This window comes from Cydia pomonella, chromosome 4 (genome assembly GCF_033807575.1).
Source record: "Cydia pomonella isolate Wapato2018A chromosome 4, ilCydPomo1, whole genome shotgun sequence".
NCBI classification, from domain to species: Eukaryota; Metazoa; Arthropoda; class Insecta; order Lepidoptera; family Tortricidae; genus Cydia; species Cydia pomonella.
The window spans coordinates 26,780,243-26,796,522 of NC_084706.1; the positions used below are offsets into that span (position 1 = coordinate 26,780,243).

At 31.9% G+C, this 16,280-nt stretch overlaps 1 protein-coding gene across 1 annotated transcript; it reads right to left on the reverse strand.

The window, feature by feature from the left end:
* Nucleotides 1-3,271: 3,271 nt before the first annotated feature.
* Nucleotides 3,272-11,482, reverse strand: LOC133517537 (uncharacterized). The gene is made up of 6 exons (XM_061850861.1): nt 11,161-11,482; nt 10,976-11,074; nt 10,687-10,800; nt 10,422-10,576; nt 4,544-4,911; nt 3,272-3,307 (listed from the first exon to the last, which is right to left on the reverse strand). Exons 1-6 carry the CDS (start codon nt 11,250-11,252, stop codon nt 3,272-3,274), a joined length of 864 nt encoding a protein of 287 aa, XP_061706845.1. The 5' UTR covers nt 11,253-11,482.
* Between the last annotated feature and the right edge of the window lie 4,798 nt (nt 11,483-16,280).

Here is a 16,280-nt window from a genome sequence, read left to right on the forward strand (position 1 = left end):
GATTGCTATTTAAAATCATTAAAAGTAAATCATTACTCAACGTATTCAATTAAGAAGGCTTCAATTGTTGAAAGGTTTATAAAAACACTTAAATTCAAACTATACAAATATTTTAGTTTAGTTGGTAACTATAAATGGGTTGGTAAACCGTTAGACGATGTAGTAAAATCGTATAATCAAACTGTACATAGCACAACAAAATTTAGACCTGTTGATATAAATATTGATAATGAAATCCAAGTATCAAAAAATATAGAAAAATCCCAACCCAATTTACCTTATAAATTGAATAAATTCAATATAGGGGATTGTGTACGCATAAGCAAGTATAAAAGTGTCTTTAACAAAGGCTACACACCCAATTGGTCAACAGAACTTTTTACTATTAAACATGTAAATCGCACTCAACCTGTTACGTATCACATTCAAGATCAGCGTAGAAACACTATACTCGGTACATTTTATGAAGAAGAACTTCTGAAAACCAACCATCCAAACGTTTACCTTGTAGAAAAGGTTATTAAAAAAAAGGGTAGAAAGTTGTATGTTAAATGGTTAGGTCTTAATGATAGCGAAAACAGTTGGATTGATAAAAGTGCTGTTGTTTAATAATATTTATATGCTTTATTTTTAACGAATGTGTTATTATCTTACGGGATATGAAAGGGAAAGGACTCCTAAACAGCGCTATTAATAATTTACCCTTTGAATTACACTTACCTGGTTACAACTATTGTGGTCCGGGAACAAAATTGCGCAAAAGGTTACAAAGAGGTGATAAAGGAATTAACGCGTTAGATAATGCGTGTATGAAACACGACATAGCATATGATAGTTATTCTGATTTAGCTGATAGACATCGTGCAGATTTAGAACTATACGAAATGGCGAAACAAAGAAAAAAGTCGAAAGATGCAGGGAGGGGAGAAAAAATTGCTTCGTGGTTAGTAAGCAAAGTGATGAAATCTAAAATAAAGGCAGGTGCTGGTGTAAAACCATTTAAACGTTTTGTGACCAAGATACGCTCTGAATTAAAAAAGAAACCAAAAACAAAAGGTTGTAATATAATTGATCGAGCACTTATTGCTGCAAAAAAAGTTTTTAATACCAATGCCAAGGTACGGGTACCTCGTCTCATACCAATTCCAAAAACTGGTGGGTTCTTACCGTTGATACCTATTTTTGCTGGTCTGTCTGCGCTGGGATCATTAGCAGGAGGTGCTGCCGGAATTGCCAAAGCTGTAGGTGATTACAAAGCCGCAAGAAAGAATTTAGCGGAATCAGAACGACATAACAAGATGATGGAATCTATTGCATTAGGAAAAGGGTTACACATTAAGCCATATAAAAATGGTAAAGGATTATGTTTAAAAATTTCAAAAAACTAAATGAGAGGTTACCCAGGCGCGCTCTTTCAAATATTGACATTTTAAAATACTCAGCTGATATTCCATATTTTCGAGGAGTTTATATGAGAGACAGTTTACCAAAGAGTCCCAAAAAAGTAGAATGTGGAATTGTTAATTTGGACAGTTCTAAAAACAAGGGTACACACTGGGTAGCCTACGTAAAAGATAACAATTATTGTGAATATTTTAATAGTTACGGTGATCTTCCACCTCCGCTAGAATTAAAGAAGTATTTAAAAAATTATGATGTTTACTATAATTATGACACGTACCAAAAGTTTAATACTGTCAATTGTGGTCATTTATGTCTAAAGTACTTAAAACAATATTGGAATAATCGTTTAAATATCGTCACTCAATAAACAGTTTATCATTCTCACAATGTCTTTCACTTTGTCTATAACTGGGACATCTTCTACTCTGTTAACAAACTATTCACCAGCTCTTCAACTGGATGGTGAATATGAGTGTGGAGTATTGTATATGTCAACTTTTAATTCGATACCCAACATAGACAACAGAAATAATAATTTCTATTACGGTAAAAACAAAGTAATCAAAATACCAGAAGGATCTTATGAACTTCAAGATATTGACGATTACCTTAAAGAACATATTCAAGGATGCTCTTTTGCACTAACATGCAATAATAATACCCTAAAGACATCTATTTTATGCTCTGAAAATATTAATTTCGACAAAGAAAACTCTATCGGTAATTTACTTGGCTTCGGTTCAGAATCCATTCAAGCTAATATATTAACTGAATCCCCCTATCCTGTCTCCATTCTGTCAACAACTATAGTCCGGATTGAATGTGATATAGTGAGCGGTTCATTCGTTAACGGAAAACCTAGTCATATTATTCACGAGTTTGTACCAAACGTGCCACCTGGTTATCGGATTATAGAAACACCAAAAAACGTTATTTATTTTCCTGTGACCCAAAACAGCTTAAATACAATAACGATAAGAATTTTAGACGTTAACAATAATCTAGTTAATTTACGGGGTGAAGAAATTCAGATATATTTACATCTAAGAAAAAAATGATTGACTTTAATAAAACTTCAGTCTCCCTTAAAAACATTACCAGTACTCATCCTGCAATCACGAAAAGAAGACCTAAAGTGAAACTTACAAAACAAAACAAGCAATTCCTTCAAAGCCTACGTCTATTAAAATGAGTATATTAAACTTAACAGAACCTTTGGTCTTTGATAACTCTATCGAGAGCTTTGAATACCATTCATATAAACCGTACGTAACAAGTTTTAATTTCAACGATGAAGTACGTATACCTATAAACCAACAAGATCTTTACGTACTACCGTCAGCAAGTTCTTTATACATAGAAGGTACTATAACTGCATTCAATAGAGAAACAAAAGCTGAGGTAAAAAGTGTTCTTTTTACAAACAACCCCATACTTCATCTATTTCAAGATATTCGATATGAATTAAATGGAATTGAAATTGACAAAATTAAAAACGCAGGAGTCACAACAACTATAAAATCTCTTGTATCTATGAATGAACTGGAAGCATCCATGTCTAAGTTATGGGGATTTGATGTCAACGGTACAAAAAACACACAAGGTACATTTTCTGTGTCTGTACCTTTAAACAAGATTCTCGGGTTTGCTGAGGATTACAACAAAATCATAATTAATTGCAAGCATGAACTTATTCTTTTAAGATCCAATACTAATTTGAATAGCGTGAAACTAAATGCAAATGAATATATAGACAATATTACTATATCTAAAATAGTATGGCGCATGCCACATGTTAAGGTGTCTGATCGAGAAAGATTAAACTTGCTAAAATGTTTGGAAAGAGATCGTGCCATTCAGATAGCATTTAGGACTTGGGATTTGTATGAATATCCGCTCTTGCCTGAAACATCAAAACATTCTTGGTCTATCAAAACTTCATCTCAAATTGAAAAGCCGCGTTATGTTATAATTGGATTAAAAACGGATCGAAAAAATGTAGCTACTAAAGACATGTCACACTTTGATCACTGTAATTTGAGAGATGTTAAGGTTTTCTTGAATTCAGTCTACTTTCCGTACGAAAGTTTGGATGTCAGTTTTTCCGCTGAAAAGTTTGCTATATTATACGAACAGTACGCGAAATTTCAGCAGTCTTATTATAACCGTCTACAGGCGCCATTGCTAAGCCCTCAAGATTTTAAAGATATAGCTCCTTTATTTGTAATAAACTGTTCTCGCCAAAACGAAACCTTGAAAACCGGTTCGGTAGATGTGAGAGTTGAATTGAACTGTGAATCAGATATACCAAAGAATACTGCAGCCTACTGTCTGATTTTAAATGACAGTGTATTTGAATATAAGCCTTTAAGTAATATTACGAAAAAAATATCGTAATGCAGCATATATTTGTAGACCTCCAAGGGTTTAAAACAAAAGAAAACGAATTTATTGTCAAAGAATTTGCATACAGCACGCAAGAATACACTCAAGTTTTCTTAATTAAGCCCCCTTTTCGATTTTCTAAATTGACGGAAAGTGAAAAGAGGCAGACGAGATGGATAGAAAAACACTTAGGTATTTTGTGGCACGAGGGTTATGTTGATTATAGAGAATTTAGAAGACTAATTGATAATCATCTAAAAGATAAAACTATTTTTGTGAAGGGAATGGAAAAAATTAAATGGATAAATGAATTACATCCAAACTGTACTGTTATAGATTTAGGTGAAAAAGACGTACCTAATTTACAAGAGCTGTATAAAAAATATTGTTCTAATGACTGTATTTTTAATTGTGTGTATCATAAAAAGTCATGTGCATTAAAAAATGTTTTATGTATTAAAAAATGGTATTCAGAAAACCATTTATGATTCTATTGTTATTCATAATTTTATTTGTATGAAATAAATGTTATTTTATAAATTTAAGTGAATTTTATTTTTCATCCTTGAAATAAATGGGATTAAATAATCGCTTCCTATAAATTTGAGGAAATTAATGAAACACGAAATAACTTAAATAAAGTTTATTAGACCGACATAATACAAAATATAAAGTAGTACCATTTAACTTTAGATGAACAGTTCTATAAACTCGCACTGTAACCACATACTTTCTTCGAAATTTTATTTATTACCCCTTCAGTGCAGTCAATAATCTCATCATAGCTATCATTGGCCACGTACTGCGCGCTCAGGAGCACCTTCTCGTCTTGCTCGTTGGTATCTGGAATGCCATCTCGAATATCTATAATTTGGATTCTTACAAGCTTGTTGCCTTTTCCTGCTTCATTATTTATCACGAAACATGGTGGATGTCCAATGTATCGTTTAATGACTTTATTATTGACTTTTGTTGTCCGTTTCTTTACTTTTGGATTTTGAATAGAATTCTTGACTTTTTTATATATGTCGCTGTCATCGAATTCTTCTGGAAGCACAAACTCTTGTGCGTATTGTGAAAAAGGGATGTGGACGTCTTCGGTATCTCCCATTTTTTGAAAATCTATAACAAAACGGAGAATTTAATTTATTTATAGGTTTATTTTTGAAGTTTAGTTTTAATTACTACTTTCTATTTTTTAAGTAGATTTATTTTAAAATGGTATAATTAGTATATGTTTGAATAAATAAATCCATATACTTACATAAATTTATATAATATAAAAAATGTACACTTTGCAATAAAAAAGAGAAAAAATAGTTTGATAAATACAGTTAAAAATAATATGAATATTCATAAATTATATACACAAATAATTTGATGTTTATTAGATTTTTAAAATCAACTTACCAGGTCAGCTCGTGAGAAAGCGTGGTGATGCTATTCAAATGTTAGCAATTAAACATTACTATGCGCTTATAAAGGTTAGCTACTGTTTGTTCAGCAAAATATAAATGCGCAATAGTGTTATATGATATCCTAAGCATTACACGTGGATACTTGTATACCTAAAGCAAGTCACAACTTGTTTCTGTTTCATCACATCACGTGGTTTCATATAGAAACGTCTATAAATAAACTGGCTTTAAAAATGGTTAAGGTGAATTATAATGAAAACAACAAAATAATAAGATAATACATTTATTTATAATAAGACATCATTTATCAGTAAAATATTAACAATATTACACATAATGGAGTCAAAAATACAGTGAGTTTAAATCTTAATATTTATGTATGCTTATGTCAGTAAATTAACAATTACACATTAAGTATCGAGATATGTCCCCAAGCTTTTGTGGATTTTTGGTTGTCAGAAATCATACGCTTGTCGTCATTAGCTGAAAGAGCAATTTTATTTACACTTTCGGTAAATATGTTGTGCTTAATGGACTTAAATAAAATGTTTCTTCTTTTTATTACATCTCCTTCAAATAATGATTTCTCGTAATTTGAAAACTTAAATTTGCTTACAACATGTTCTCTCACACCCTTAGCTTTTTTAATAACTTTATCAATGGTTTTAATACAATAAACTTTTGAACGCAGCCCTACAAACTCTTTAATCATTTTTCCTTTCATTTCATCCTTAAAAAGTCCAGGTACTTTTTTATTTTGAACTGGCAGGAAAAATTTATTATCAATGTCGTAACAACTGGTGTCAAAATGAGACAAAAAATGTGTTTTTAAATCTTTAAAATAATCTTTAGTCTGTATATAGTACACAAAACTATCTGTATCCGTGTAGCACATTTGTATACGATTATCATAAAAACTTTTAAATACTGAGTAATGAAAATCAAACATATGGCTTTTAGATAATTCTAATACTGCGAAACCGATGTAAATCGGTTTATCTAAAATAATATGATCAGGTTTCAATTGCACTGCAACTAAATTTTCAGTAAAGATGGATGCACTGTGAAAATTTGGACTTGCAATCAATTTATCGGCTGTAATTTTCTTTTTTGTTTTGTTAGTTTTGTCGGTCCACTGATTAACTAACCGCACGTCAACTCTTTTCTCAGTGTTTTCTAAAGTTTTACCAAATATACTATTATTCATCAATTTAAAAAAGTCTTGTTCAAAAACAGATGTTGCCTCTTGTCGTAACTTTGTATTCATATCAATATATTGTTTTAAATAAGGTGACTGTTTAAATGTTATTACTCTATGTATCTTTTTTAATTTTAGACCATGTTTAAGACACGTTTTTAAATGTATATAATGAATCACATACGAGTATTTGTCATATAAATTAGGCACAAGCTTATATTGCGTTCCACCTGGCGGTATACATTTTTCAGGACAAAATGGTAAATCATTATGTTTATCATGTAAATCTTTAGGGTAAATAATATCCACTTCAAGAATAAAACCATAATCAGAGTCATCAGGGATTTGGGTGATGTTTAAAGTACTTATTTCATGATTTTCTAAAAATCGAAAGTCAGATAATGGCATATACTGGCACATGCTGTAACCATACAAATTATTACAGTCGATATAAATAAGGTATGAGTCCTTCTGAGTAGGATCATATCGAGGTAAATATGTATTATTAGCCTTTGCATACCGTAGAGATGTCATACAGACCCCACCTCGTATTCCGGACTGGATCATCCTTAGCATGTTAAAGTCATCTAAAAGCTCTAATTCTATACCAGTTTTCAGAAGCATCGCATCAAATGATAAACTAGGTGTAGTTAAATAAAAAGCGGGATCCAAATCATAGTGTTGTTTGCAAGTAGCTCGAAACTTCTCAAAAATATCGGTCAATAGAAGCACATCTGTTTGCAAATAAAGGTCCGTATATTCGCCTAAGTTACGAATTTTAAATTTGTTCCATACTGATTGCGCGTGCTCATAATCTTTGTTAGAGAGATTTTCATTAGTAAGTGAATTATAAAAGGATTCAATACATGGAAGATATGTTTCTTCAAAACATTCCCATTTATTCATGTATTCATAGGGGTACACTCCTTTTCTTGTAAGTAATTTAAACTCCTCGTCGTTACAAAAAAACTTGCGTAAATAAATAAAGTCAGATGTTTGCATAGTTTTTGTTAGTTTCTCTAAACTTGTATCTAAAAATTTGAAAGAATCTACGAAACGAAGCTGAAAGTACTCGTTATCGATCGGAATAAATTTGGTAAAAGAAATATAGTTTTCCTTGGTTTTTGGTATAATTTTTATGTCTCCAGGCGCCTCACCCAGTTTTTTAATAAATAAATGACAATCATAACCAGATAAATTATGAAAAAATATGGGTATAAAACATGGGCGTTTATATTGTAAGTTACATAAATGATGTGCTGCGCCGCGGTAGTTACCCGTAATGTGACAGTGATCACGAACCCTATCAGAAAATAATAAATGGTTACAAATATGACATCGCACCGCATTCTGAAAGTTTAGCTCGTCATTTTTGTTGAATATTATGGGAGTATTTTTGGTAACAACCCTATGAATATGAGCAACATCTTTATAGATTGCTTCAATAAATCTGTCAACGCAATCAGTACCGCGATAAGAAACATAGCGATTTTGACTTGGATCTGCATTACAAACAATATAGTATGCAAAGGCAGCTGGAATATGATGTTGCAACCTAATAGTGTTAGGAGTAATAGGACTATCAAGAGTATCAGAATCATCAGTATCATTACTACTAGAAGTATCAGTATGACTACTAATTTCAGTTGGTTCTAACAATGATTCAAAATCTGCATATATCACAAATGGAACATTCAGCTTCCGATCAAAATTTTTGAATTTAATTACGGTTCCCTTGTCTGGCAAAACAGTCGCTACTCCAGTACACAAGTGATTTGCTAGTTCGTCCTGTTTAGGAAAAAATAACAGACAGGTTTCGCAAAAGTATATTCTACTATTATGTTTCGTTATTTGTTTACGCACAAGACGACTCAAATCTTTGATCAGAACATAATGCGGTGGATGGCTACCATCATCCATTAAAAGCAAGTTTATATTTTGTTTACTTTCCTGATGTTTAGGTATTTCAGACTTGTACAGCGGACCAATTATAGTCTTTTCTTTTTTTAAACCAAAAATTGTTATTGAAAGCATCGGGTTGTTCCTTTCAAATATTCTAATATCATCGAACGTAACTGGAAAAGAAATTTGAGAAATATTTAAAACGTCTCGAAAATTCGGATAAGATGATACTCTTTCAGGATGATTGGTGCAAGGATACAAAGCTGCTGTTACACACCATAAAAAACAACATTGATCTTTATTTTTTATGTTTATACATGCTTTCTTGCTTTTAATGAACTTTGGTAGGTCAACGTAGCTTGAACCCCGTAATGGTTGATACTTGTTTATATTAATCTCTAAATGAGAATTACTAACAAAGGCCCACCCACTATCGCGGCCTTGAAACTCTTCTGATTTTTTCTTTAGACAGGTAACGATCTCGCAAAAAAGTCTCTCAAAATCATAACTAAGATATAAAACTTTGTTTTTAGTTCCAAATGACTTAATGGATTGACTATTATCTTTAAACATCATGAAAACTCCAAATAGTTCAAAGTTAACTTTAATGCACGTATGTTTCATCAGAGAACCATCTAAAAGCCATTTTATTTTGTTTCGAATAGAGTTCATAAATGTATCGAGACACCCTAGACTTTGATCGTTTTTAGCTAATATACGATAAGTAACAATGCGGTTTCGAAACGCTGAATCTACTACTTCAACGTCATCATTAAGTACTTTGCTAGATTGTACATTATTTTTATGCGCATTGCTTCGAAGATGTCCGACCCAATTTATTTTTTCTACAGACGTACTACACGAAACACAATAAGGCATTTTGAAATAATAACAAGACTAATCAGAAATATATAACTAAACGTAATAGACTATTTTCATAAAGTAATTTGTCAAACACGAATCAATAAATTATTTGTAAACCATCGATATACCTACGTTTACTATTAGTATACGATGTATTAATTAAAACGGCTGACTCCACATAAAAATACAATTGATAATGAACACTATGCAAAGTATGGATAAGCCTATAAATATATATTAATAAAATAACGAAATATAATTGCTTTATTTGTAATTACTTTTTATTAAATATTTAGCAGAAAGTATCCTTTATCTATATAAAATTTGAATAGAATAGAATGATATATGTATATATGATTAAAATATTTATTTGTAAAAACTTTACTGCACATAAAATATACCCATTGCACAAATATATGCAAAACCTTTAATATGTATCCATTCTGGTGAAATATTCAGATAACAGCACGATATGTTATAATGCAAAAATCTAAATCAAGATTTATTAATAAGCTTATCCACCTTTTTCTAACACAACTTTATTTAATAAACAACGTAAATTATGCATATGTGTTGCTAAAATGTAACTAACAACGTTTGAGTAAGAAATAATTCTGTTATTATCATACGTCGCGGTCCAGCCGTCCAGGACCAAATGCGAACACGTCAGGTGGTACGGTTAACAAATGAATTTTCGAGTTGTCAGAATAAAGAATTTGTACATACGGCGTTAGAGAATTGTGGCCTCCAAGTTATGATATATTTTGTTTTAAAATTAAATACACATTTTAAAGGTAAATTCAGTTGTATTTTCAATAATGATTAATGTAAATTTAATATTTTTAATTAAATAATTTTTAATGTATATTATTGAAGTGTACTATTTTAAAATAAGTGGGGTTAACTTTCTTTGACGTAGTGTGTACATATACTCTTTAGTTGAAATGATCTTTGTCAACCTTACCAAATGACATGCGCGCAAATGCCTGCTGGTGTGCGGCGTATGGTTATTTTACAAAATTTGAGTATATAATATAACTAATTTTTTTTATAATTATTGTAGTAAACAGGATCACAATCTTTGAAAATATTAAAGGCTTGCCCTAAAAACTTTTGCATCTGATCCCATTCAGTGGAATCCTCCTTACACTGTAACTTTACTGCTGCTAACGCTTTTTTATAACGCTCCTCGGGCTGAGTCTTTTGGAAATCGTCAATGTTATACACTTTTAAATCAATTAAAAAATTACCGTCCGTAATTGCAGTACGCCGTGTAGAACCCGATGATAACCGACTGGTAAAGGACGAAGTGGTCTTGACGGTTTTCAGATTTTGCTCGTCGGTGATCTTCTCTTCATCTCGTATAATCTTGAAGATGTCGGCTTCAGCCACCTTTTTGGAAGAACTAGAAAAAGAAATAAACTTTTTTTAAACATCTACCAAATTTTATGATATATCTAGTTGCATAAACACATAAACAAATATCTTTTAAAAAACAACAAGTAAATTAAGTACCTAGAGCCAGGATTCTTGTTTTTACTGGTTGATGCACGAACTTTGCTGGTTGATTTTTTCTTTTGCGCTGGTGATGGCGTGCGTGGTCGCTGATATGCTGTTTCAAATTCAGATCTATAAAATAAGAAAACAATCATAAGTAAGAAATAAAAATTTATGCCACACAAATATATGTCAATCCCGGTAAAAAATTCCGATTCCTCTAGCTTACATAGTACCTAGACAACGTCACTACGTATTATGAAATTTATAAAGATTATTTTATTTTAATTTAAAACAAATTAAATACCTTGATGCTGAGGATGATTTTCTTTTCTTGATATTCTTTGTAGATTTCTTCGGCTCAGGTGACGGGGTGCGCTCGTAAGTTGAATATTCGGAGTCAGACCTTCAAAAATATTAACAAAAAATTAGGATAATAATACTTTTTACACGTTTAAATAAAATAAATAAATAAATAGGTCACTTACTAACATTTTAAATGAAGGCTGCGGGGTTGATTCACTTAAAAAATCGACGAATAGCTTGGAGCACTGTGCACTTAAATATTTAAAAAATAAATGCATAGAAACGTTATGTTTTATAGTAAAAAAATGATGAGTTGTTATTTAACCGAAATAAGAATAAATGGCTAAACAACCAAATTCGAACATTCAACTTTAAACCTTAATGTCATCATTGTAGAAAAAATATAAATCGCTTTAATACCAGTACCTAAATCGTATTCAAAATATGTTTACTTCCTGTTATGCACAAAGCGCCGACAAAATAGATATCGAATATCAAATAATACCCTAGATTGTGAAAACCTTGCAACACGTGGAAATATGGCTGGTACCACGAGTAGATGCCTATTTATTTAAAGAAACTATTATTTTTTATTTCAGTAAATATCACTATCGTTCTCATAAGTTTGCTTTTATTTTGAGCATTTTTGTGCATATCTGTATAAAAACGAATAAGGAACAAGCCTCCCATTAATATTTATCTAAAGCCTAAAACAAAATTAAACCTTATGTTTAAATTTAACGCAGGATTTAAATCGTGAAAGAAGAAAAAAACTTCTTGTTTTATTAGTCAATAAAAAGGTATGTAAGAAAAACACAACCCTCCTACTTAGAAATATATATATTAAATATTGTAAGGACATTATTACACAAATTGACTAAGTTGGTTAATTAATATTCAGAACCTTATATCATGGTACAAGGCTCTAAAGAAACAACCCGTCATCATTTTTAGAATCAAGCGCGGTCGTAATGAATGAAATGTGATCTTATGATCAACACATGACAGACGTACATGATAATAGACTCCGCAGACGATATTTTTATGATTGAATGAATATTAATTGAACTCCTACGATCTGTATTTTCGTAAATATGTATCGGCATGATCATTCGATTGCTATATTTATGAAGTTGTACTATTCAATTACTTTGGCAGAAAAAATGATTTATTTTATAAGGGTAACATTAAATATAAATAAGGACTAAACTACATAAATAATTAAAGGAAACTAACCTTATACCTATTATTTACAAAAAGAATACCTCGTCCAGTATTGACAGTAAATATATTTTATCACAAAAGGTAATACGAAATACTTTTCGTTTATTTTATAATAATCATAACCGAATAAAAATGCTGATATTGCTGATTTATATTTACGAAAAATTAGATCATAGGAGTTCAAGTAATATTCATTCAATTACAAAAAGATAACTTGTTGAGTCTATTGACATATGTCTTTGACCTGATATTATATATCAACATACGCTGGAATACTCTCCTATTTCCTGCTTGTCACTTGTTCGCTTATACGAAATGCTCGAAGTATGACAAGAACAGAGCATAGGTTCGATTATTCACGCTTCAAAACCAGTTTGAGTGTACGTATTACGTACAGTTAACGTATTTGTACCATGTCACAATGAATAGATGAAGAGATCTCTAGTTGCATTTATAACGGTTGTCACTGTGACATGGTACTAAATGGGTTAGATATTAAATTCCTTGACTTGCATTCACATAAAAGCATCTATGAAACTTTAGATTCTAATAAAGTAGATCTTTATTTTCGATCAATAAGACTGATTTTATTGTAACCCAACAGAACGTTTTGACTGTTTTACTTTTATGTTATCAAGTTTACACGTGGGTTGAAATTGCATAGTTTCGTATAATGCATTTCAAACTTTAGTACGATCGAACTATGGTCGAATTTGGTTAGTAGCATACACAAATTACAAAAGAAGGCGTCACATCTGCGTCACACATATCATCCAATCACATAGCCTGGTCTACATCGCACTATTGAAGTTTTTGTAATCGGTTGCATAAATACAATTTACATTGATAGAAATGTCGGAGTGTCTGTGGCTATACCGACCGATAGTTTCAGTACTCTTACCTCTTCGATGTTGCGAGGCATGGCCAACCTTGTGACGTTGAATTGGTAACGCGGTGGCGTGTGCAAACATACTTGGTTCTAATTTACTTCGGACAGGGTATGTATGCATGACACACTACAACGTGGTGACGGTTAAACACATACGCGGTGGCGTGTTACTGTACTTTGCGTACAGTAATGACACGGGTGATCCATGTTGCTAGACGGTCGTAGTGACGTTGGAGATCCCACCCTCAAAATCAAAGTCAAAATTCAAAGTTAAAAATCAAAGTAAAAAATCAAAGTTAAAAATCAAATTCTAATCCCAATCTATCCATACTCTGTGACACACAGTCTCTGGCCAATTCTGTGTTGTCTGAGTGTGACAAACACCGTAATAAACCTAGCCCGACAAATCTCTACCAGTTGCAAATCTGGGCTATGATGGTGCGTTACGAGATCTGGTTTCTCAAGCAGAACTAGATCTGGTGGGTACAATGCTAGCTTGTACCCGTTGTGTTAAGCCTTTTGCAGTTTTTTATCATAACAGTAAAAGTAACATTCGTTGGCAACATACAGAAACCGTCTCATGTGAAAGCTTTGACTCGGATTCGACTGAAGTATTTGAATTTTTAGATCTTTATGAAAGAAAGTACAATAAGGACTTTAACCCAAATGCAACTCGGATTCTATCCCACTTCTGCAGACTGCGAATCGTGATCCTAACCCACTAGTGTCATTTGGATTCTACCCCACTGTTGTTTGTAGCTTAGATATTGAGAGGAACTGGGCCCATTTTAGCGACGTGGAGCGAGCGAAGCGAGCGGAACAAGCGTATAAATGGGCCCAGAACTCTCAATATCTAGCTACTGATATCTCCATAAATAATGTGTTGCTATTTGCAATAATATTTACTCTTGTGCATGAGACATTATGCTTGTCCCTGGCAGTCAAATTATGGCCATAAGCTTAATACTTTTTTTTTCACATGCAATAGGTAAAGTTGTAGCAGGTTCCACAAACTTTCTATACAAAAATATCGTTATCTGTAGGGTTGTGCCAAAAAGATATTGTTATTAAAAAAATCTATTTATATTGTTAGTTACAAAATAATCAACAAACAAATGTAATATAATGTTGTTTGATTTCTTTTTCTTTTAGTATTTAATAATTTGAACTTATTTTAATTTTTTTATTACAAGTACATTGCAGATACACTATTTTGCTAATTTTCAGTGCATTATTATAGTGTAAAGTTCTATTTCATTGTAAAGTTCTAATCACCCATCACCTTTGAACTCCAATTGTAATCGACCTGACACCTCACAACCCAGATTTCGATAAGAAAGATAACTGCAAGACAAATCAAATGAGCCTAAACACAGTGGGTTTATTATGTGTAGTTTAGAAGTTGCTATTTTCGGTCTCCATCATCAGACCATCTCGATGGTACCATAAACATTGCATTGTCACCCAAGTTACATAAGTATGTCAAACACCTCAATTGGTCGCTAATAAGTGGTTGAAAATTGATTGTAAACATACAACATAATTATAATACAATAAATATACAATTACAAGTAACTACAATAGAAATATAATAACAGATTGCAATAAGTTTTTTTTTATAATTTTCATTTTAATACCCATAAGTTTTTTTTGTTAACGTTAGTTTATTATTGCATTGTCAGCAGATCTACATAGGTACCCACACAGAAAGTCGGTGAAAATCGACTTGCAAAATTTGACTTAAACAAACAAACATTGCAAGTTAATAAAAAGCTTGTAATAAATAAACTAATTTAAGCAGTTTAGGCAAGCTTATTTTTACTCTTTTCTGTACATTTATACAATTCAGCTAGTGACAGCCCTAGACCCAGGCAAAATTGTGTCATTCAAGTTTCCAAAACACTGCCCAATATTGCCTAGTACGTTATTATGCTGAAATCATGTCCTTTTCTTGAAAATATTAAACCTACGGGAAATAGACAGTCTTTACTTACCCTGGGACGTTACCACTTCTCAAAAAACACCTTTTTCGTAGATAAAAATTCAAAAGTTGCGAGACACTAAAAAAATGTTGCCCCTCACGCCGACTTATGATACGTAACTGGTGGAGCAACAATGGAGTTACCATTGTAAAAATATGAAATATGTGTTGCCAGAATAATGAAAATCACTATCAAATGATAAAAAACAAGAAAAAACTAAGCAAATTCGAGAGATCGTAATTGAAATGAAATAGGCAAAATTGAGCTTAAATGGCAAAGTTGCAGCATTTTACGGTATGTAGAAATCGCGCCGAGACTTTGACTGTTCCTATCACTTATTGACCGAAATTGCAGCTGAAGAACAGTATATTCAGTGTGAAAGTAATGAATTACCGATGGTTTTCGTTAATTAACGTCTATTTATATAAATGTCTCAATAAAACTATTACTGCAGCATTATTGCAGCATTACTGGCGTACCTATTTATAATTTAACTCGTGGGAGTGACATTAATATGTGGGTGTTATCAGGTAAAAATGCAGAGTTAAATTAGACGGACTCTAGTAACAGGCGAAACCTCGTTAAAATGAGAATTCACCCGAAACGCTATCTCAGCGTCGGCTCGTAAACTGAGGGGCTTTTTAGCGCCAAATGTCTTATAACGGATATTATATTTGCTATTGCGTCTGTCTTTTGTCAAGTCTTCGTTAAAATATGGTGACGTCACGTCTGTTTAAAGTAAGAGTAAGAACTAAGCGTACTGAGCGTTGGCGAAGAGAATTTGAAATAGAGATGGATTGTCAAAGAAAGTTATGTAGCCGCAGCAAATTCACTGCCATCTTTCGCCACATGATCTTAACTTTTAGAACGCCATCACACTTATTCATTCACTAATGTATTAAATGTGTTTAATATCAAATCATGATGATGATCTACAAGTAGATATATTTACTGATCCCTGGTCTAAACTAGCGTACGGTCACGTCTGAAAATATCGATACGAAAAAATTGCCAAAAGTATGTATACCTACACGACTTTATTGCCCATATATAAATGTAGTGTATACATATTTTTGGCACATTTTTTGTACCGATATTTGTGCCTCGCTTACTGTGAGAGTATGAATGAGTGAAGAGTTGAAAAATAATTTCTACACTGTTACTTATGTATAAGTGTGTTAATTAATATTCATAAATTGCAAGTGTAATTG

Bases quoted from the DNA above. Each gene is read 5' to 3' on its own strand.
- LOC133517537 (XM_061850861.1), bottom strand. From the start codon at position 11,252: ATGCATTTATTTTTTAAATATTTAAGTGCACAGTGCTCCAAGCTATTC. The intron at 10,577-10,686 runs GTACTTAATTTA...TTCTTTTTCTAG, and splicing joins AACAAGAATCCTGGCTCTAG to TTCTTCCAAAAAGGTGGCTG. The intron at 3,308-4,543 runs GTAATAAATAAA...TTGATGTTTCAG, and splicing joins TTATTGACTGCACTGAAGGG to GCAAGAGCGGATATTCATAC.